The sequence below is a fragment of the Phalacrocorax carbo genome, chromosome 9 (genome assembly GCF_963921805.1).
Source record: "Phalacrocorax carbo chromosome 9, bPhaCar2.1, whole genome shotgun sequence".
NCBI classification, from domain to species: Eukaryota; Metazoa; Chordata; class Aves; order Suliformes; family Phalacrocoracidae; genus Phalacrocorax; species Phalacrocorax carbo.
The window spans coordinates 20,051,959-20,069,277 of NC_087521.1; the positions used below are offsets into that span (position 1 = coordinate 20,051,959).

General features: G+C 36.4%; 1 protein-coding gene across 3 annotated transcripts in view; it reads right to left on the bottom strand.

Annotated features, from left to right (window-relative positions):
• Window positions 1-6,193: 6,193 nt before the first annotated feature.
• RPS6KA5 (ribosomal protein S6 kinase A5) overlaps window positions 6,194-17,319 on the bottom strand; it is an 83,847-nt gene continuing 72,721 nt past the window's right edge. For all 3 annotated transcript variants that reach the window (XM_064460566.1, XM_064460565.1, XM_064460567.1), the window contains 5 exons: window positions 15,872-16,042; window positions 11,668-11,859; window positions 10,872-11,031; window positions 9,710-9,873; window positions 6,194-8,756 (listed from right to left, as the gene is read on the bottom strand). In XM_064460566.1, coding sequence (XP_064316636.1) covers window positions 8,517-8,756; window positions 9,710-9,873; window positions 10,872-11,031; window positions 11,668-11,859; window positions 15,872-16,042 — 927 coding nt within the window. In that variant the 3' untranslated portion in view covers window positions 6,194-8,516. The remainder of the gene's footprint in view (window positions 8,757-9,709; window positions 9,874-10,871; window positions 11,032-11,667; window positions 11,860-15,871; window positions 16,043-17,319) is intronic.

Below are 17,319 nucleotides of genomic sequence, written 5' to 3' on the forward strand. Positions count from 1 at the left end.
CCAGTGTATTTTAAGCCAGGTATTTCTACACTTCCGATAAAGGGAAGGATTTGTTGCATAGCCTTCCTTCATAAGTTATTCCTTCTCTATATTGGACATCTGACTCTACAGTTCTTGTTGGGCAGAAAGATCCATACATTGCCTTTCAGGACAAGCAGAAAGATTAAAGAAATCAAAGTGATAAGAGGGTTAACATAGATCGAAAGGTCAGGAACAGAACTAAGTATACAATGTGGGGAGTAAAAATTAATAATAATAATTAAAAAAAAAAACCCACAAACAAAACTCACCTAACTTATTTAACCCAAATGTACCCTAGAAGAATGTGGGATTCTTTAGGTATAATGATAGCATTATACCATAGGACTTAAACACATAGGCATATTCACACATTTTTCTCAAAAACAAGGTCCTGACAGCGCTGGAGAACAGTAATAGCTCAAATAATACCAGACTGTCTTAGAGACTTGTTCAGATACTTCTCCCTACTGCCATAAAAGATATGCATAATGCAACAAACAATAAACATCCTTGGTTATTACCTATAAAACTGTCTTCACCCAAGTATCATCTGCCTAGCATCGAGATGTTCAGCTTATGATTTTTAGTTCTTCTCTGTGAGAAGAGTTCCAGCACAACTTCAAGAGCTGGAGGAACAATGGACACGCAGATCACTAACTGTCCAAGGGAAATACCCACGCTGCTGCTCTATGCTATGCACAGCTCTGGCAAGAATCTCTCCTAATGGAAACCAAGGCTGACCTGTTAATAACAACATGATGTACTATTCCAAATTGCTTTGCATTAACTTTGAAGCCACCACATGGTTAACCACACAATTTAGGGCAACATAAAAATATCTCTTCCTATTTCTGAACGCCATGGCCTGGAGAAAACAGGCTGACCAAAAACTTCATTGCAGTTACCATTCCACACAAATAAAGAACCTGATTTCCCAAACACTGTTCCTTCCCTGGTGGTCAGCAAGACTTACAAATAAGGGGAAGTACCTCCAAGACAGAAGCCCCAACAACAGATTTTCGTAAACCAGTGGGTTTGACAGGACTGGCCACAACAGGCTGGGCTTACCCTCCTCCGGATCAGCACAGTTTAGGCTTTAACAGCTCTAGAGACAGAAGCATTCAGCTGACATCTGGTTCTGCAAATCTTCGACGATTTCTGAGCAATCTTCCAGAAAACAGCTTACTTGTATTTCTTCTACCACTGCATTCACAAAATGATCCTCTCCTAGTGCTTTTCCACATCCAAAACCAGAACCCCATCCTCATTCATTCTCTGAATATCCTGATACTGGGTAAAATAAATCATTATGATTATTTGTCTTGCTTTTTGGTAAACTTCTGCCACAATGTTCTGCACTTTTTGTTGATGTGACTAAGAATTTGAGAGAAGTGCATGCTTGTCAGAAAGAAATCTTCGCTGTAATCTGTTGATAACTGGCATATAGTGAGTTAAGGAAATCAATGTCCATGTAGCCACCTTTACGATTTGAAGATGGCACCATTTCCCTCCAAGAAAAAAGTTGACAGGTGAATCTGTTTTTTTCCTTAAAGATTAAATTAAACATGGAGACCATTGCTTCTTCAAAAGAAGTGGTGTGCAACCAGAATGTCCCGTACATCATGGTGAGGCAAAGCACTCAGCATTCCCTTCTTCCCGTCTCTTTCCCTCCTCTTCCTCCCTGCCCACGGTGACACAAAAAACAGCACGTGGTGTTCCACTTACTGCAGATTAACACAGCCTGCTCCTTTATAACCAGCTGTCAGAATCTGTCACCAATTCATACCTTGCCTTTACAGTTTCAGAGGTAAAGGTAGGAATTACAGATGATCTCTTCTACTGGGACTCTAGGAAAAGACAGTTTTTTTCTGACAGGATATAATCTTGCAGGTTTCTTCCTCTACAGGTGAAAGAGATCAGTACAGTAAAGATATCTGTAAGGATCAAAACTCGCTGCAGTAGCATCTTAATGATAAGACTGTCAAGGTTGAAAGCCAATGCCAAGCTTTTATTCATTTTTGTAATCTCGATGTAGGATAAGATTAAAGGCCTGTTCTCACTTTGGTGTTGAAGTATATCTCAAGTTTTCCTTTCAATCTGACAACTTTAAAATTGAACTAAGTGACCTGCCAGGGTTGCACACGGATGGACTGACATGGTGATACATATTAAGTAGAATGTATTATTAACATTTTAACTTAAAAACAGCACTGATATAGCACCTCGAGTTCTAATTTGTACAATCACTGTACAATGAACGCACCACCAGACAGTGGAATCCTGTTCCCTGAGGTAGGCATAGCTTCAGCCCAATAACTATTATGTACACATGAGTTATATATTTAAAGGATGAGAACTCATCAGATGAGAACTCATAGACAACTGACAAAAGCTTTGAGGTACTTGCTGCTTTTGTGAATTAGTTTCTCTTCTCCACTATATATTGATTTTAAAGGAGAAAAAAATGATACATACTGTTATTCATGAGTAAGCTCCTTCAGACAATATGATAATATCACTTAGTCACCTCTGTCAATGTAACTTGGAGACAAACCTTGAGCATTGTCTCCTCTTTGCATCATTGTCTTTAAATACAGCTTCTCCTTTCTTCTCCCTTTGCTTTAATTCCAAAGACTAGTTTACACTTGAAAGCTTTTTCAGCATAGCTGAATATATCACACAAAATCACGCCCACAAATGATGTAAAATGTACTTGGGTGGCAGTAGTTTTATCAGCAACTACCCGTAATATAGATGCATATTTTGAACTAAACTAGCTGAAGATAGGATTACCTTTCCCAGCAGATTTCTTTTGGTTATTCTCAAGGCCTAGCCTAAATCCTTAGATCTCTCCCTTATGAAAATAAGCCTTGGTCACAATCATACTAAGACAATTACATATTTCGAAAAGAAACCCCAAGGAAAACCAGATGAACATAAATGAGATGCCAGTTTTAAGATTTGAAAGTTGCTTTGCTGACAAAGTAAAATTATCTTTGTATTAAGAAAAAATGCAGCAAGTTTGCAATCAATTTGCAGTTTCATCTGTGATAGGTTTTTAAGCAGTTCCTGAGCAGTTAAAGAGCTCTGTTTTTTCTCTGCTTTATTGTTGGTATTTCAAAGGAAGTTAGCAGACTTCCACATTAATTTTGTGAATACAGCCAGATTGGTGACCAATTTTAAAAAGTGATTTTATGTGTGAATAGTATGGATTCCTTTCTACCTCTGAATAAAATATTAGTTCTCAAAATGTATAGCATTATAGCAGATTAGGTTTTGCTATGCTTCATTACTACTTTTACTTCAGATTACCTATGAAATCAAATAATCCAGTGTTAACCAAAATGCATTAGCTAAGTTAATAGAACACTTTTATTTCCCCCATCTCTGCTGGGTGAGAGGTGCTACAAACACCAGAACCAAGAAACAGGTAGAGCGTGTGGCCAGAAGAAAGGATCAGGAATGGCCCTGTGGGTGACAGTAAGCTCTCAGACCATCCCGTACTACCTCAGCTACCTAAACACTTACCACTGATTCCCAGTCAGTTGCAGACTTCCCTTTCCATCACACAAAACATGAAGGATGTCAAAATACACAGATTTTCTTCAAATTTACATTATTGCAGGTATCTTACATTCCTCTGCTCTCGCTGTTTCTGGGCACAACAAATAAGACTGCTCCAGCTGGTCTATGTAATTGAAAGCATCACTTTATTTACTAGTACAGACTACAGGAATCATCCTCAGTTTTCTTTTCTACATAGCTGTTCTGAACATCCAGAATCTATTGAATGAGTGATATATGAAAATGCGGGATGGCAAGCGAGAGCTAGCCAACAGCTCTGCATTTCTTATTTTTCACAGAATCCAGTGCCCTGTGGGTCAAAGGAGCAAACTGAGAAGTATATCTCGCAGGTAGACGAAGATCAAAGCACTTTTATCTCTTTACAGCAGAAATAGCCACATTAGTTCCTGTTCTCTCAATCCAGAATATTCAGTTAACTAGCTCAACTGAAGGAAGGCAATGTCATGGTTCACAATGTAGAAATAAGTGCTGAGAAAGACTGTCATGTATCGGGGAAAAGAATGAAGACCACCAACTTGGTAAAAACACCTGGTATGATACTTCAGAAATAACAAAAAATGCCAACTGAAGACCAAAATGTCATATAAAGCCATGTGTGTAGACACACATGCGCACATACTTACAGACCTACAGAGTTAGGAAATCTGTTTATGCTGGCTAACTGGCAAGAAAGCTTGCAATGCAGTGTCAGTGGATTTTACACACACATGGAGATAGCGAGGAGAGAAATTTGCTCCTGAAAACATCTTCCCAGAATCTCTGTCCTCTGATTTCCCAGAATATTCTTCCTTTTCTGTGGTAGCCCCCTTGCCTGGTCCTCTGAATCTGTGTGAGTTGAGAACTCATTTTTAAGCACAAGTTCTCTTAAACAAGGCATATTACTTAAAATTGAGGCCTAGACGTGCAATACAGCATGTATCTACATACATGCACATAATACATGCATATATTAAAAATGTAAGACACTTGTGCAACACTTCATCACAACCAATAAACATACATCATCATTCTATGAATATTTTCCGCCAAGAATTGTTCTGTTCTGGATGAGTGCTAGGGAACATGGCTGTGCAGGAATCGTTAACCTTGTTCAGAAAAGTAGCCATGGAAAAGGGCTGAGAAAATATGTACATCAGCAAAGCCAACTTGAAGCCTCAATCCATTCTGATGCAATACTGTATTTATTTTTATGTTACCCCCTCCAATCTCTTTAATAAAGTGTTTTAATAAAGTTTTTTTCATAGCACTGAACACTAACATATGCCAAATGCACTGATCCTTCTATTAAGAAACAATAAGTATTTCAGCTGCTTTTCCTCATCTAAAAGTGTGGAAATTTCACTAAGCCAGAGGAACAGTAAGTCACGTTACTTCCTTTGTATTCCTCTAGATCCTTTAACAGAATTACCTCTTAATTACTAATATATGTGTTTCTAAAAGTATTACAAAGAAAGTTTTACAGAATATCAAGTACTTTAAAGATTAGATTCATAACCACACTAGTTATTTAAATTTTTACTGATAAGAAATTTGATTTTTCAAACAAATCTGCCCACAATATTTCTGACTGCATTACATTTCTGAGAGTAGAGAGATACTACTAGATATTAAAGTTGCTTGACGCATAGCAGCACCATGAAGGAAACTTAATCTGAGTATAAATCTAATTTACAGTCTAACAGCTCTTTACCAAGGTGATACAAAGTATTTATAGTACTAATGAATACTGACTTGTACACTCCAGATTTGAACTAGTGGTATGAGTATGAAAAATTTGGCCCACAGCCTTTATGGACTTAGAGCGCCAGGTGGGGCAACAGATTAAGCTAAGACAACATCGTTCTGCCAAAAGTAACTAGTCTCCTGCAGGGACATCTGAACCAGAAGTGAACCTGCTCTTGAGCTGCCTGGTTTGCAACTCAGTTTTATCAGTGTAAATGGAGGTCAGCAGTTCTTTATGCAAAGATGCTAATCTAAAAATTCAGACAGCTTGGTGTTCAAACATACCTCCTCAAGAGCTCTGTTACCTGGAGGCAGCAGAAAGTCAGAGGTGATAAGCATTTCAGCCACCCCGGGTAACTAGTTCAAAGCAAATGCAAGGTGACCCCTAAATGTACTTAGCCCTGCCAAAAAGTATTACCCTGTTTTTAAATTTTTATATAACTAGTATTAGAGCACAAGGAGGTCACAGAAATATTAATCTATGAAAGTTGTCTTTGACACAAGTGATGTTTTCTAATAATTTTAGTCTCAACAACAGTCTCTTAAAACCTGTGTGAAAAAAACTCTGACAACACAGCCATTACCTCTAACATTTATTATCTTGTGCAAGCATTCCTTTTTCTCGTTTTATCAGTTTGTCAAGCAACAGTTTAAATTTCCCAACAGGGAAACAACTGTACTGTGTTCCTAACTGTAAGAAGTTACTTCAGTTGGGTCACAATATTCCAAATCCACCTGGTATCCAAAAGTTTCTTACACTTAAATGAAATCAAACAAAATTTTTTGTTGTTTTTTTTTGTTATTGTCCTCACCCTGAAGACAAATTCCAAAAACTCCTCAAAGTGCAAACTTCACAGGCAACCTGTTCTCCAGCCTCCCAATTTACTTGTACTGTCTGTGTAACAAGTATTAATGGTGGATTGTTTGTTGTATTTACAGCAAGTTTATTGGGGAGAGGGAAAGTATTCTTTTACAAATGAGCCATGTTCACTATTGAGATTACTTCCAAAGAGAGCATTCAGAAAGCAAACCTGAATATATTACATTGACAATTATTTTTCAATATTTTAACATTGGCCACTTAAAATTGGTTGTGTTGTTAGCGCATACACTGATCTTTAAATATCCTACTTCTACATAAACAGTGCAAATCTCAATATTCACATCAACCTGAAATTAATGCTGCAATTACTGTTGACATTCACATCAAGAAAGTAGTAAACTATTTCACATGAGCAATTCCAAAACCTCAGAATGCCATTATTAATATTAAAGAAACACAGAACAAACATGTTGGGCTTCAAAGCCTTGTTTTGATACACACAATCCCTGTAAACATGGATGTATTGTATTTGTCAATACTGATATCTGATATAGCTCTATAAATAAAACCACTGATATAAACAATTCCTATAACCTTTTTTGCATAGGGTTTGGATTAAGGTTACTTTAAGATAGAGCAAGCTTTTAACAAAACCCCCATGTCAATTAGTCTTCCATCACACAAATTTAGGCATATGATTAACTTTACACAAGGAGTCTCCCTGACTTCACATGTAAGCATTTGCAAAACTGGAGTCATCTTTAGCACTTAAGTTACCCTTAGTCATTGAGAATACAAGCAATAAAAGAGCTCTCCATAAATTTATAAAATATGCTGATTTAAAAGTTTATGCTGATGTTTCTGTAAGTCACATTTATGATTCCAAACAGTTATGTACATACTATACTATCACAGTAGGAAATACTTCACTGTAGAACACCACAGTGAACAAGTTGTGAAGCACAGTGTTCAATATAATTTCCCTTTAGTATTCCCAGTGCATAAGTTGTTAACATCTACACTACACAAGGTGCCCAGGTCTAGTATTTGTTATATACAATGTAAAAGCAAGGTAGAAAGAGCTTTGCAGTTTAAAGTAAGGAATGAAAACGGGGTAATATACAGGGATCACTCCTGCAAAGTACAGAATTCTCCTTCACAATGACCATGACACCACCAAATAAGGTGGATTTCAGGTCATTCAACCCAGTAAGACAGTGCTCAGCACCTTGTAGGAAGAGAAATCTGAGTGCACTTTATTAGAAAACATCTCCTTTTGATGTTATAAAGTGCAAAAGAAGAAAACATATATCCTAATATTTTACAGTCACTATTAAACAGCCGTATTTGCACAATGCAAAATTCAAATAACTTGGTATACATTTTGTATGGACCCTATAATAACAAATGTTGAAACTGGAGGTTTTGCATCTTTAAAAAAATCTTAGTATTTTAAAGTTATTGTGTAAATATAAAAAGAAAATATAAATTATAATGAATTTTTGATATAGTTATTTTAACATGTGACCATTTTCCAAAGCATTCAGTATGAAATTTCACTTTCTCTTATAGCATTACATTTTAGAACCTGTAAAACATTTTAAAAGTTAATAGCTTCAAAAAGTAGAAATAAAAATTATTGTATCACAGTACTAGACACCTCACCTTATCAGACATCTTTTACCCTAGACATTTTTAAAAAATTAAATAAATTAAAAAAAAAACAAACCTAAGACTTATATTCCCAGTTGTTTAGAACAAGATATATGGAGTTACTTTTCAAAAAAGTTCCGTAATGCTTCATTTTGCTCTTAAAATTCAAATAAATGGGACAGACTGTAACCACAAATTTAAAAGGCCTTGAAGTACTATACTGTTTTGGTGCATTGTACCAATGATTCTTTACATGCATGAAGAATCAAATTTTATGACATTCTTCACAGAGCTGGGTAAAAGCAGAAGATCCAAGAGTTCTATGCATGTTACAGAGCTTTCCTTTCTTTGAACAGTGGGGAAGAAACTGGGAGGAAGGTTCTGACACTGAGACGCAGTCTTCCTCCAAGCTGTACCACAAGCAGCATAGCTCCTTACCTTGAGCTTGACTGCACACTAGTAATTTAGCCCTAAGAGAATACAACATTGGTTGCATAATAGTATTATACCATATCCAGTGATACCAAACTTAATGCTAAAAAGAAATGTATTGAAATACAAAGCTAAAAAGGTATGATTGAAATACATTTTTAAAGCGACAAACGTGTTCCTGTAGTCTGTAAGCCACAGGGAGGAAGAGTGGGAGAAGACAATATAGGTACTACCAAGTTTATAACCACTTAAATCTTCAAGACAGGATATTCTCTGCTTTTCAGTCAGAGAACTGGAAGATGGTTTCTGGGTTATTGCTGTCTGTAGGGTTCGTTGGCTGAAGTGTCTTTGTAGGTGTAGTTTTACCATGAGAATGAGAGGAAGAAGAATGTGAACTTTCACTGGAGCTGCTACGTGTCTCTGTGCTTGTACTCGTTTTTTTCATTTTCCTTCTCTTTGCAAGAGGTGCCTTGTCAACATTCTGGAGACAAAATCCTTCCCTTTTGTACTTGTTAAAGGCCTGTTCAAAAATAAAAGGTAACTCTAAGCTTTTCAATAGGTTTAAGACATTTTATGGCTTGCAGCTTATTATGAATGTTCTATGTAAGTCATAAGATAAACTGTAATCTCTTGACAGGTCCCTACCAATTCTTATTGTAGCTGTAACGATAACTTTGCTAGCCTTTACATGTATTTAAAAGCCAATACATAACATTATTAATTGGCCTCTTACTTTCCATGTTCTTTTTCATTTAGAAATAACTTTATTAAGACTTAAACCTACTTAAGAATACATTTTCAGAAACTACACACAGTTAAATACAGTTTTTCTTTGAGCCCAAATTATGTAGCACCATCAGGACACACGCTTAGTAATAAGCACCTACCAGCATTACATTATCTGCTCAATTTTAGTTTATTCTCTGTAGAGGAATCATGAGAATCAACACGATGTACAATACAGTTGCAATTCAAATGTTTTTAGTAAATATACAACGGTAGACAAGCAAGTCCATTTAAAAAAGGATCCATGATATTAAAAATACAGGAACTACCATAAGTTCCAGAAATTTTACCTCGATTTTGTAACCATAAGGACAAAAGGTCAAACAGTTACTTAGGTTAAATAGAAAGTTTCTTCTCTTTTTTTATAAAAGTTTGAAGACCTTTTAATACATTTATCTAAGAAACAGAGTACTTATAATAGCTATTCCATGAACAGCTGTTTCTCAGTCCCCAAAACCCCATTAGTATAAATGTCTTCAAGAAATTTATTCTTGCCTCATGATTCATGTTTTCACTGTACTCAATCACAGATGTTAGGTATGGAGGGGAAAAAAAAAAAAATGCAGCTATGAGCAATCACTGAGCTACAAGGACAAATACGTAGTTTTAATTAAGAGAAAACATACAAAAATCTAGATTAACACATTACAAAATTTAGCACATGACATAACATTTCTTAGTACTTACATGAAAAGTGGCTTTGACATATGTATGCACTGCAGCTCCTGAAGAGCCTAAGTTATCAGGAGTCATTAGAGGGTTGGATGACAGCTGGCTGCCATCCTGAAGCCATTCGTTGTATCTCAGGCTGGACATTTTAATTCTTTTGTTTGGATCCACTGTTAGAAGTCCTAACAGAAATATATTACATTCTCTTAAATTGTGAACTATTTATCTGCTTTTAATAGAAAATGCAATTATTTTTTATGACGATCTCATGCATTGCTTTGATAAGTAATGGCAATATTTATCCTAGGTATGCCAATATTTATCCTAGATAAGGCTAACACAATGTTATACTATCATCCTCTCCAGAAGAATCACTAAATGCAAGAAATTGCTGTCTAACCGTTCGATAACTCCCATCTCTCTTCACGTGAACTCAGAACTACCAAGTTATTTCTTCACTTAAAACCTGTCTAGGATGAAGTTCAAGAGAGTAAGTCTCAGATTCTCTGTGTGATCCACTGAAGTCTGAATATGGAGATGCCTCCATTTTTGGCAGAAAATTTCCTTACAAGCCTGCTTCTACAGAAACTTAGAACTCCATCTTAGCAGAATTAAGATTGGTGTCTATCTCATGCTGAAAACATGATTAGATGCTCAAAAGCTTTAAGGGGAATCAAAGCATGGCAAATGTGAATGAAGCAGCTCAGAAATACAGTAGTCATGGCACACATATTGAAAAAAAACCCGAGGAAAAAATTATAGTAATACATTCATTTGCTGCAAAAGCTCAGCTTTTAAAACATTTATCTCATACCTGGTGTTTTTACAAAGGCAAAAATAACATAAAAGAAAAACTCTGCTTTTAAATACTTTTAAAAAGAGTGACTTCACTTTTTCTGAAGCTTTTCAGTTACTTCTAACCCTGCTAACCTTCTATCAGCATCTTGCTACATTAGAAAGCTCTCTGATAGGGGTACAAGCAATTTGTAATGCCTTTCTGATGTGTCCACCTTTACCCATCACTTGTATCAGGGATCAGTGCATAGCTCAAGCTGTGGATACTACTCTGTCCCATTAGGCACTCTAATGTTGATCACAGCACCCAGATATTGTAGAGTGCTTTAAATTTTGCCTTTTGAGATAAAAATATAAGGTACATGAAATATTTGTGAATACATACCTTGAATTAACTCTTTAGCCTCTGCAGAAACATTTTTCCAAGCTTCTCCTTCAAAGGAAAATTCTCCCTTTTTTATTTTCTTCATAATTTCCAATGCACTGGTACATGTTAAACTTTTGTCTTGTGATTGAAACGGTACCTGTCCTGATAGCATTGTATACTGTCATGAGAACAAAAGTAGTATTAACAGTAGTATTTATTGACAACCATATTACTAAATGTGGAGTGCTGCTGTTTGTATCACCAGTGCTATAAAATAAAACTTTGAGCAGCATAACTTCAATGCTAAAAAAACTTTAAAATATGCAAGAATCTCTCTAGAGTCCTTGTAACAAAAAAAAAAAAAAACAAAAAAAACCACCCAAAAAGTTTCATATGTTTCAGGAAACTGTAAACAAAACACGATGGTATTTCTACCCGGTTTATATATATTGAAACTAGTTTTCTGTGAATAAGAATGCAGGCTGATTCCTTCTCTGAATTGAAACTGTAAGAAGATTATATGGATGCCTGTAACATCTCCTAACACAACAGATCTTTAAGAAAGAGACCATATCAAGGATTTTTTCCATTCCCAGAAAAGCTGAATTTAATTTACTGCTTAGGAAAAAAGTCTCCACCCCTGGAGAACTTTGGAATAGGTCTTTGGAACCTATTATTTGTGCAGCAGTATTTTCACCTCACTTGAATTCAGCGTCTACTCAATTCCAAGTCTGAAATTGTGTCAAGTCCTTTGCATTTTAATGAAAAGTAAATACATACAATAAAGTTACAATTAAAAACCTCTGTCACTCACCAAAATGACCCCCAAACTCCACAGATCACAAGATTCGTCATAACCGTTGTGATTCAAGAGCTCTGGGGCAGCATAATGAAGAGTAAAGCATGGAGTCTTAAGGGGCTGATTATCAGGTGGTTTTAAACGAGCAAAGCCAAAATCAATTATTTTTATTTCTGAATTATCAGTTTCATCTGTAAACAATAAATTCTGAAAAGCAAAGACAAAATCAATACCAGCACTGATTAGAAAATAGGTTCAAATACTTAAAATAGTTTTTTTTCCTACAGTTATTAATACAGAAAACTTTCCGTATCTAGAGAAAAGGGGAACTGGGTGACACTGGGCTAAAAATGGGAAAGTAGAAATAACGGTACTCTGGGATGTAAGGAAATGCGATGTGTTTATCTGCCTCCTGTATATCTGCAAATTGGGATAGTTCTGAGATTATTAATAAAAATGGGTATGTAGCAGAGAACAGTGGGGAAAATAACTTGGGGAACTCTGACAAGAAAAAAAAAAAAGCCAAGACATCAACATAAATGGAGAATTGCCTTCTTCCTCAAACAAAACTAAATTTTCTTGAGCTTTCACTTCCTTCTGGCATGTTGCGAACAATGGCTTTCCTGTGTGTGGAACTCTTGTTGCATGTCTTTTCTTACACATGCAATACAAAGAATTGTATAGGTTGGAAAAGACCTTTAAAATCATCAAGTCCAACCGTTAACCTAACACTGCCAGTTCACCACTAAACCATGTCCCTAAGCACCACAGCTACAACTCTTTTAAATACCTCCAGGCATGGGGACTCCACCACCTCCCTGGGCAGCCTGTTACAGTCCCTGACACCCCTTCCAGTAAAGAAATTTTTCCTAATACCCAATCTAAACTTCCCCTGGTGCAGCTTGAGGCCGTTTCTACTTGTTACCTGGGAGAGAAGACCAACCCCCTCCTTGTTACAACCTCCTTTCAGGTAGTTGTAGAGAGTGATAAGGTCTCCCCTCAGCCTCCTCTTCTCCAGGCTAAACCACCTCAGTTCCCTCAGCCACTCCTCAGAAGACTTGTGCTCTAGACCCGTCACCAGCTTCATTGCTCTTCTTTGCACATGCTCCAGCAGCTCAATGTCTTTCTTGTAGTGAGGGGCCCAAAACTGTACACAATATTCAAGGTGTGGCCTCACCAGCATCAAGTACAGGGGGACAATCACTTCCTTAGTCCTGCTGGCCACACTAGTTCTGATACAAGCCAAAAATACTGTGCAGGTAGGACTAAGGAAGTCTTGTGACTGAATAGCCTTTGGTCTTCAAGTGGTAACACACCGAAGCCATATTGCCACAAGCAGAGTAATGCGAAAGAATAATTTGAAAGCAAAGGATGGTGGACTACAAAGGGCACCAATAGCTCAGTAGTTGTATTGACCGCTGGCGGGTATGGATCTCAAGTCAGTATAGATATGCTTTCTGGAAGAGACCTAGGACCAACAGCATTCAAGCACTGAAGGTCACATAGCAGACCAACATCGAACCAATGGCCTACTTCTTACACCAGTAAAAAAACTGATACAGTAGTCCCTGAGAATTCCAGCTTTACAGGCTGACATGTGGCATGTCAGACCTGAAGACAGACAAGTTGTTAACAGTTCAGAAGAAGAGTTAAGACTATCTGTTGTTCTTTTCCCTGAGTATTTTTATTTGTCAAGAAAGATGCAAGAGCAAAGCTAAGTCTTAGGAGAACCGGCTCAGGCCAAGATGAATTAGAAATGATTTCTAATCCTGCCTTAAACTTCTCAGAGAGGAGAGCAAAATTTTGCTGTTGCATTTGCTTTTTGATCTATGCAATGCTAGAAAAAGTCTCAATAATAGAAATCCTATAGCCCTATGTAATTTTGTAATACAAAAGGTAAATGACTCAAAGTAATTAATTTCAAGCTCATGAAGAAGAAAAAAAAATGATTGCTAGACTGCAAGCAGATCAATATGGAGAACCTCAGGACGTTCATTATGGATAAAAGAGAATAGCTGCTACAAAACAGTGCTTTTGCATTCTGCACTGCTGTTACAGCTTAATGCACAATCAGAAAAGTCAGTTTTCCATATTAAAATGTTGTGCAAAATGGATCTGTGGGAAGCCTAATTTCAGCAAAAATATTGATACAATGAGGACGGACAGGTGATTAATACAATAATCTTTTTTCTATGGTGATGTTATACAGTCAACAAACAAAGAACTGCAGTAACATTGGTTTAAAAAGGACCTCCTTTCTTAAGACAAAAATGAAATTGGTTATGCACCAAAAAAGGTACAGTCCAAATGTCCTAAGTTGGATTCAGACTACTTTGTTGATTAGATAAATAAAGTGTGTTTCACAAAAACCCACATTTAAAGCTATATTCTACCTATATTTTAGATATATAAACACCATTTCCTCTGCCTTGGAATGTTTTTTCTAATATCTTTAGAACCCAGTTTACAGAGTAATGATCACTTCACAGACAGTCCTGAAATCCTCTACTGAGAGGCTCCAGTTGGTCACATAAGCTACACAAATTCTTTAGTTCTGTGAATTCTCTATTTACTATTCAGTACTTTTCCTCTATTATGTAGAGCAATATATGTGATCTGATTACTATTGCTTAAACAGAAGAGCCTTCCAGTCCATGCAATTAAAAAAAGCCCCACCCTTAGTGATATGTAACCGGCTGTATTTTTTAAAATAGGCTTCTCAGTATCACTCTGGATGTCAAAGTTGAACAAACAAATCTGACTGGAATTGTTAGAAAAGCAACTGAATTTCCCATACATTTTTACAGAAAGGTGGGCTAACCACATCTATATTGGGATGTCTGCATATCCCATACATTCACGTCCGAACCTAAAATAGTAACTTTCAAAACAACAGGCAGGAAGGAGACAGGCTGGTTAAGTCCAACTTTGTGGAGGCAATGCATTCTGCAAGCTGTTTGCTAACCCTTCATTACTCGGACTTCCCAGGCTTCTGTTCTTGAACATCATGTAGAATTGAAGACTGCCTAGTTTACCATGCAGCTGAAGCTCTGCTTTACAGAATCTGGCCTTCATATTCAAGATGATAATAAGACTAAAATGATGAGAATAGGAGGAGAGAAAGGATTTCTGGGTTTTGTGCTTTTAATAATGACTTGTGTCAAAAGCTATTTTCTTTCCTTGATGATGTCAACAGAGAAACTTTTTCCAAGAGTTGCATTTTCAACTGACGCATTAGAATTTCACAATAGTCCCTCTTTATTTAATTTTTTATTTAGTACAGAGATGTTTTCAAACACTTATATTTTGGCCTGATTTTCAGAAACAGTTTAATACGAACACCTAGCAGACTACTTCACCTGTTGAATTGGAATTACTATAAAAGAAGTTTGTAATATACCAGAAGGTATGTTATAAAAGCGTGAAACTTCAGTAGGAACGGTGGATCATTTTAAACTCCAGATACAAAAGGAGTAGCTATTTCCTGAGGTACAATGACTGTAATCACCAATACAATATAACATCCTTACTGGATGAACTAACATCAATCTACACTATTCTTGGGCTAAAGAAAACTAACACATGTCCAAGCCCACTGTTGGCAAAGTAATGGAAGCAGAACAAAGCCAGTGGTCAACCTCACCATAGTAAACTGAATTGTCTGGAAGGGAAGATGTTGGTGCACAATAAAAATACCAGAACAAGTAGTTATTGAAAAATATATATTAAATAATTGTTTCTTTTGGGAAACTACTAAACTCATTGAACTCAAATCACACATCTTTATTAGTTGGCTGCATTAGCTTGTAGTTTACTTTGTGTTTAACTGGAACAGAAGACAGTACAAGGGTGTCGCACCTACCTCCAAAAGAAGTCCTACTGAGGGAATTAAGATCAAACAAAAGGTGGAAATGTACAGGCAAAGTATCCAAGCAACCTAGCTCTGCTTGTGAACTGTTTCATACAATAAATACTTACTACTAGTAAAAACTGTCCCCAAATAGGCAAAGAATGTTTTTGAACAAGTTAGAGTGTAAATTGCTTACAAAACTAAAAATGTTTCCTAACAGTTACAGAAAAATATCTACAGAATCTGCTAAGTAAAAGTGACAACATTTTATAAAAAATATAGAAGTAGAAAAAGCTGGAGGAACAGAAATATGTCACATTCCAGATATTTAATAACTTAATGTCTAAACATATAAGGAAGCCACTATACCTCAGGTTTCAGATCTCTATGGACTACTCCTACATCGTGCATATGGCTCACTGCTGAAACAAGCCTGCGCATAATATGACTGGCTTCAGTCTCACTGAAATGTTTCTTTTTCTGAATACGTTCAAGCAATTCTCCTCCCTTCAGCAATTCCATTACTAGAAACGTGTGAAGCTGAAACAATAAAGAAAAATATGGGGTGTTAGAAATTTAACATTACAAACCAACATTCATTGAGGAGCTAGGTGCTATTCCAACAGGTTCGGAAAGTTTGAAGAAATAAAACTGCTGCTCACACCAATTCTAAAGGCCAATAAAATGCACCAAATTGCATCTCAGATGACATTTTTCACATCAATCCCACTGAGACTGAAGAACGTTGATGCCTTCCCCATGTTCATCTAGTATTTTTTTACAAAAAAGCAATGCCACCATGTAAATGGATAAATTTGTAGGGAGACGAAATGTCTTTCTTTAGGTTAAGAAATAAAGCTGGAAAAAGCTTGACTTTTGCTGTTTAAGCTTGATCTGATGTAGGGATATATTTCTATTAATATGCATAAGGAGTTAGCTGTTTAATGTTACCAGATCCTTTGATGTTACCAAATTTTTTATAAAGCACCCTGAAACTTTACTGTGAAATCAAAGATTATATAGAATTTCTTCTGATTTCATCCCCTACAGAGCAGTAGCCAAAGCCACTCTCTCATTAGAATCTCAGTAGACATCTTCCCAAACATTAGAGTATTTACAAGTATTATGTAACACTTCTTAGAACAAGCAAGGGGTCTACTTGTCACATTGCTAGTAGTGCTTCTAAGATACCCTTCTCTGGCAAATTTTCTTTATGTCTTGGGAATAGCTGACAGGAAAGATGGAAAGGATAAAGACTTTTCTCTGCTAGAAAACTTCTTGTGGCTCACCGAAAGACTGCAACGCAATACTCTATGGTTGGATTACTAATGTAGAATTTGATCAAACCAATATTCAAGCAAGTTGAAAATTGGAACTTTTTTTTTAAAGACAAACTGCAGAAATATCAAAACTAGAAAATCTTAATGAGTTCTGGTCTTGAGAATATTTTCTGGTCTTCAGAATATTGTGCTTGAGTAATCTGGAAGATAACACCTGGGAGCTACCAGGAGCAACTAAAAATACAGTGGTTTGGCTGGTTGAGAGTAGCCTATTCAGTTGCAGAGCAATCCAGAGAACATTTTTTTAATATATTCCTGAGTATAGTCATTTTACTAAAAGAACAGTGAAAAAAGTGTCCTGTTCTACACATATGCACTCAGTACTGTACATAAATGAAAGAAGAAAAAAAAAAAAAGCCTTCCTTATCATTAAATATTACAATAGAGATTTAGAGATTTTTGATCCTGTCAGCTCATTTTAGAAGTGCTCCACATCAGCACTCCACTGGTCCTTGTTTAAACAGCACGATGGGGATA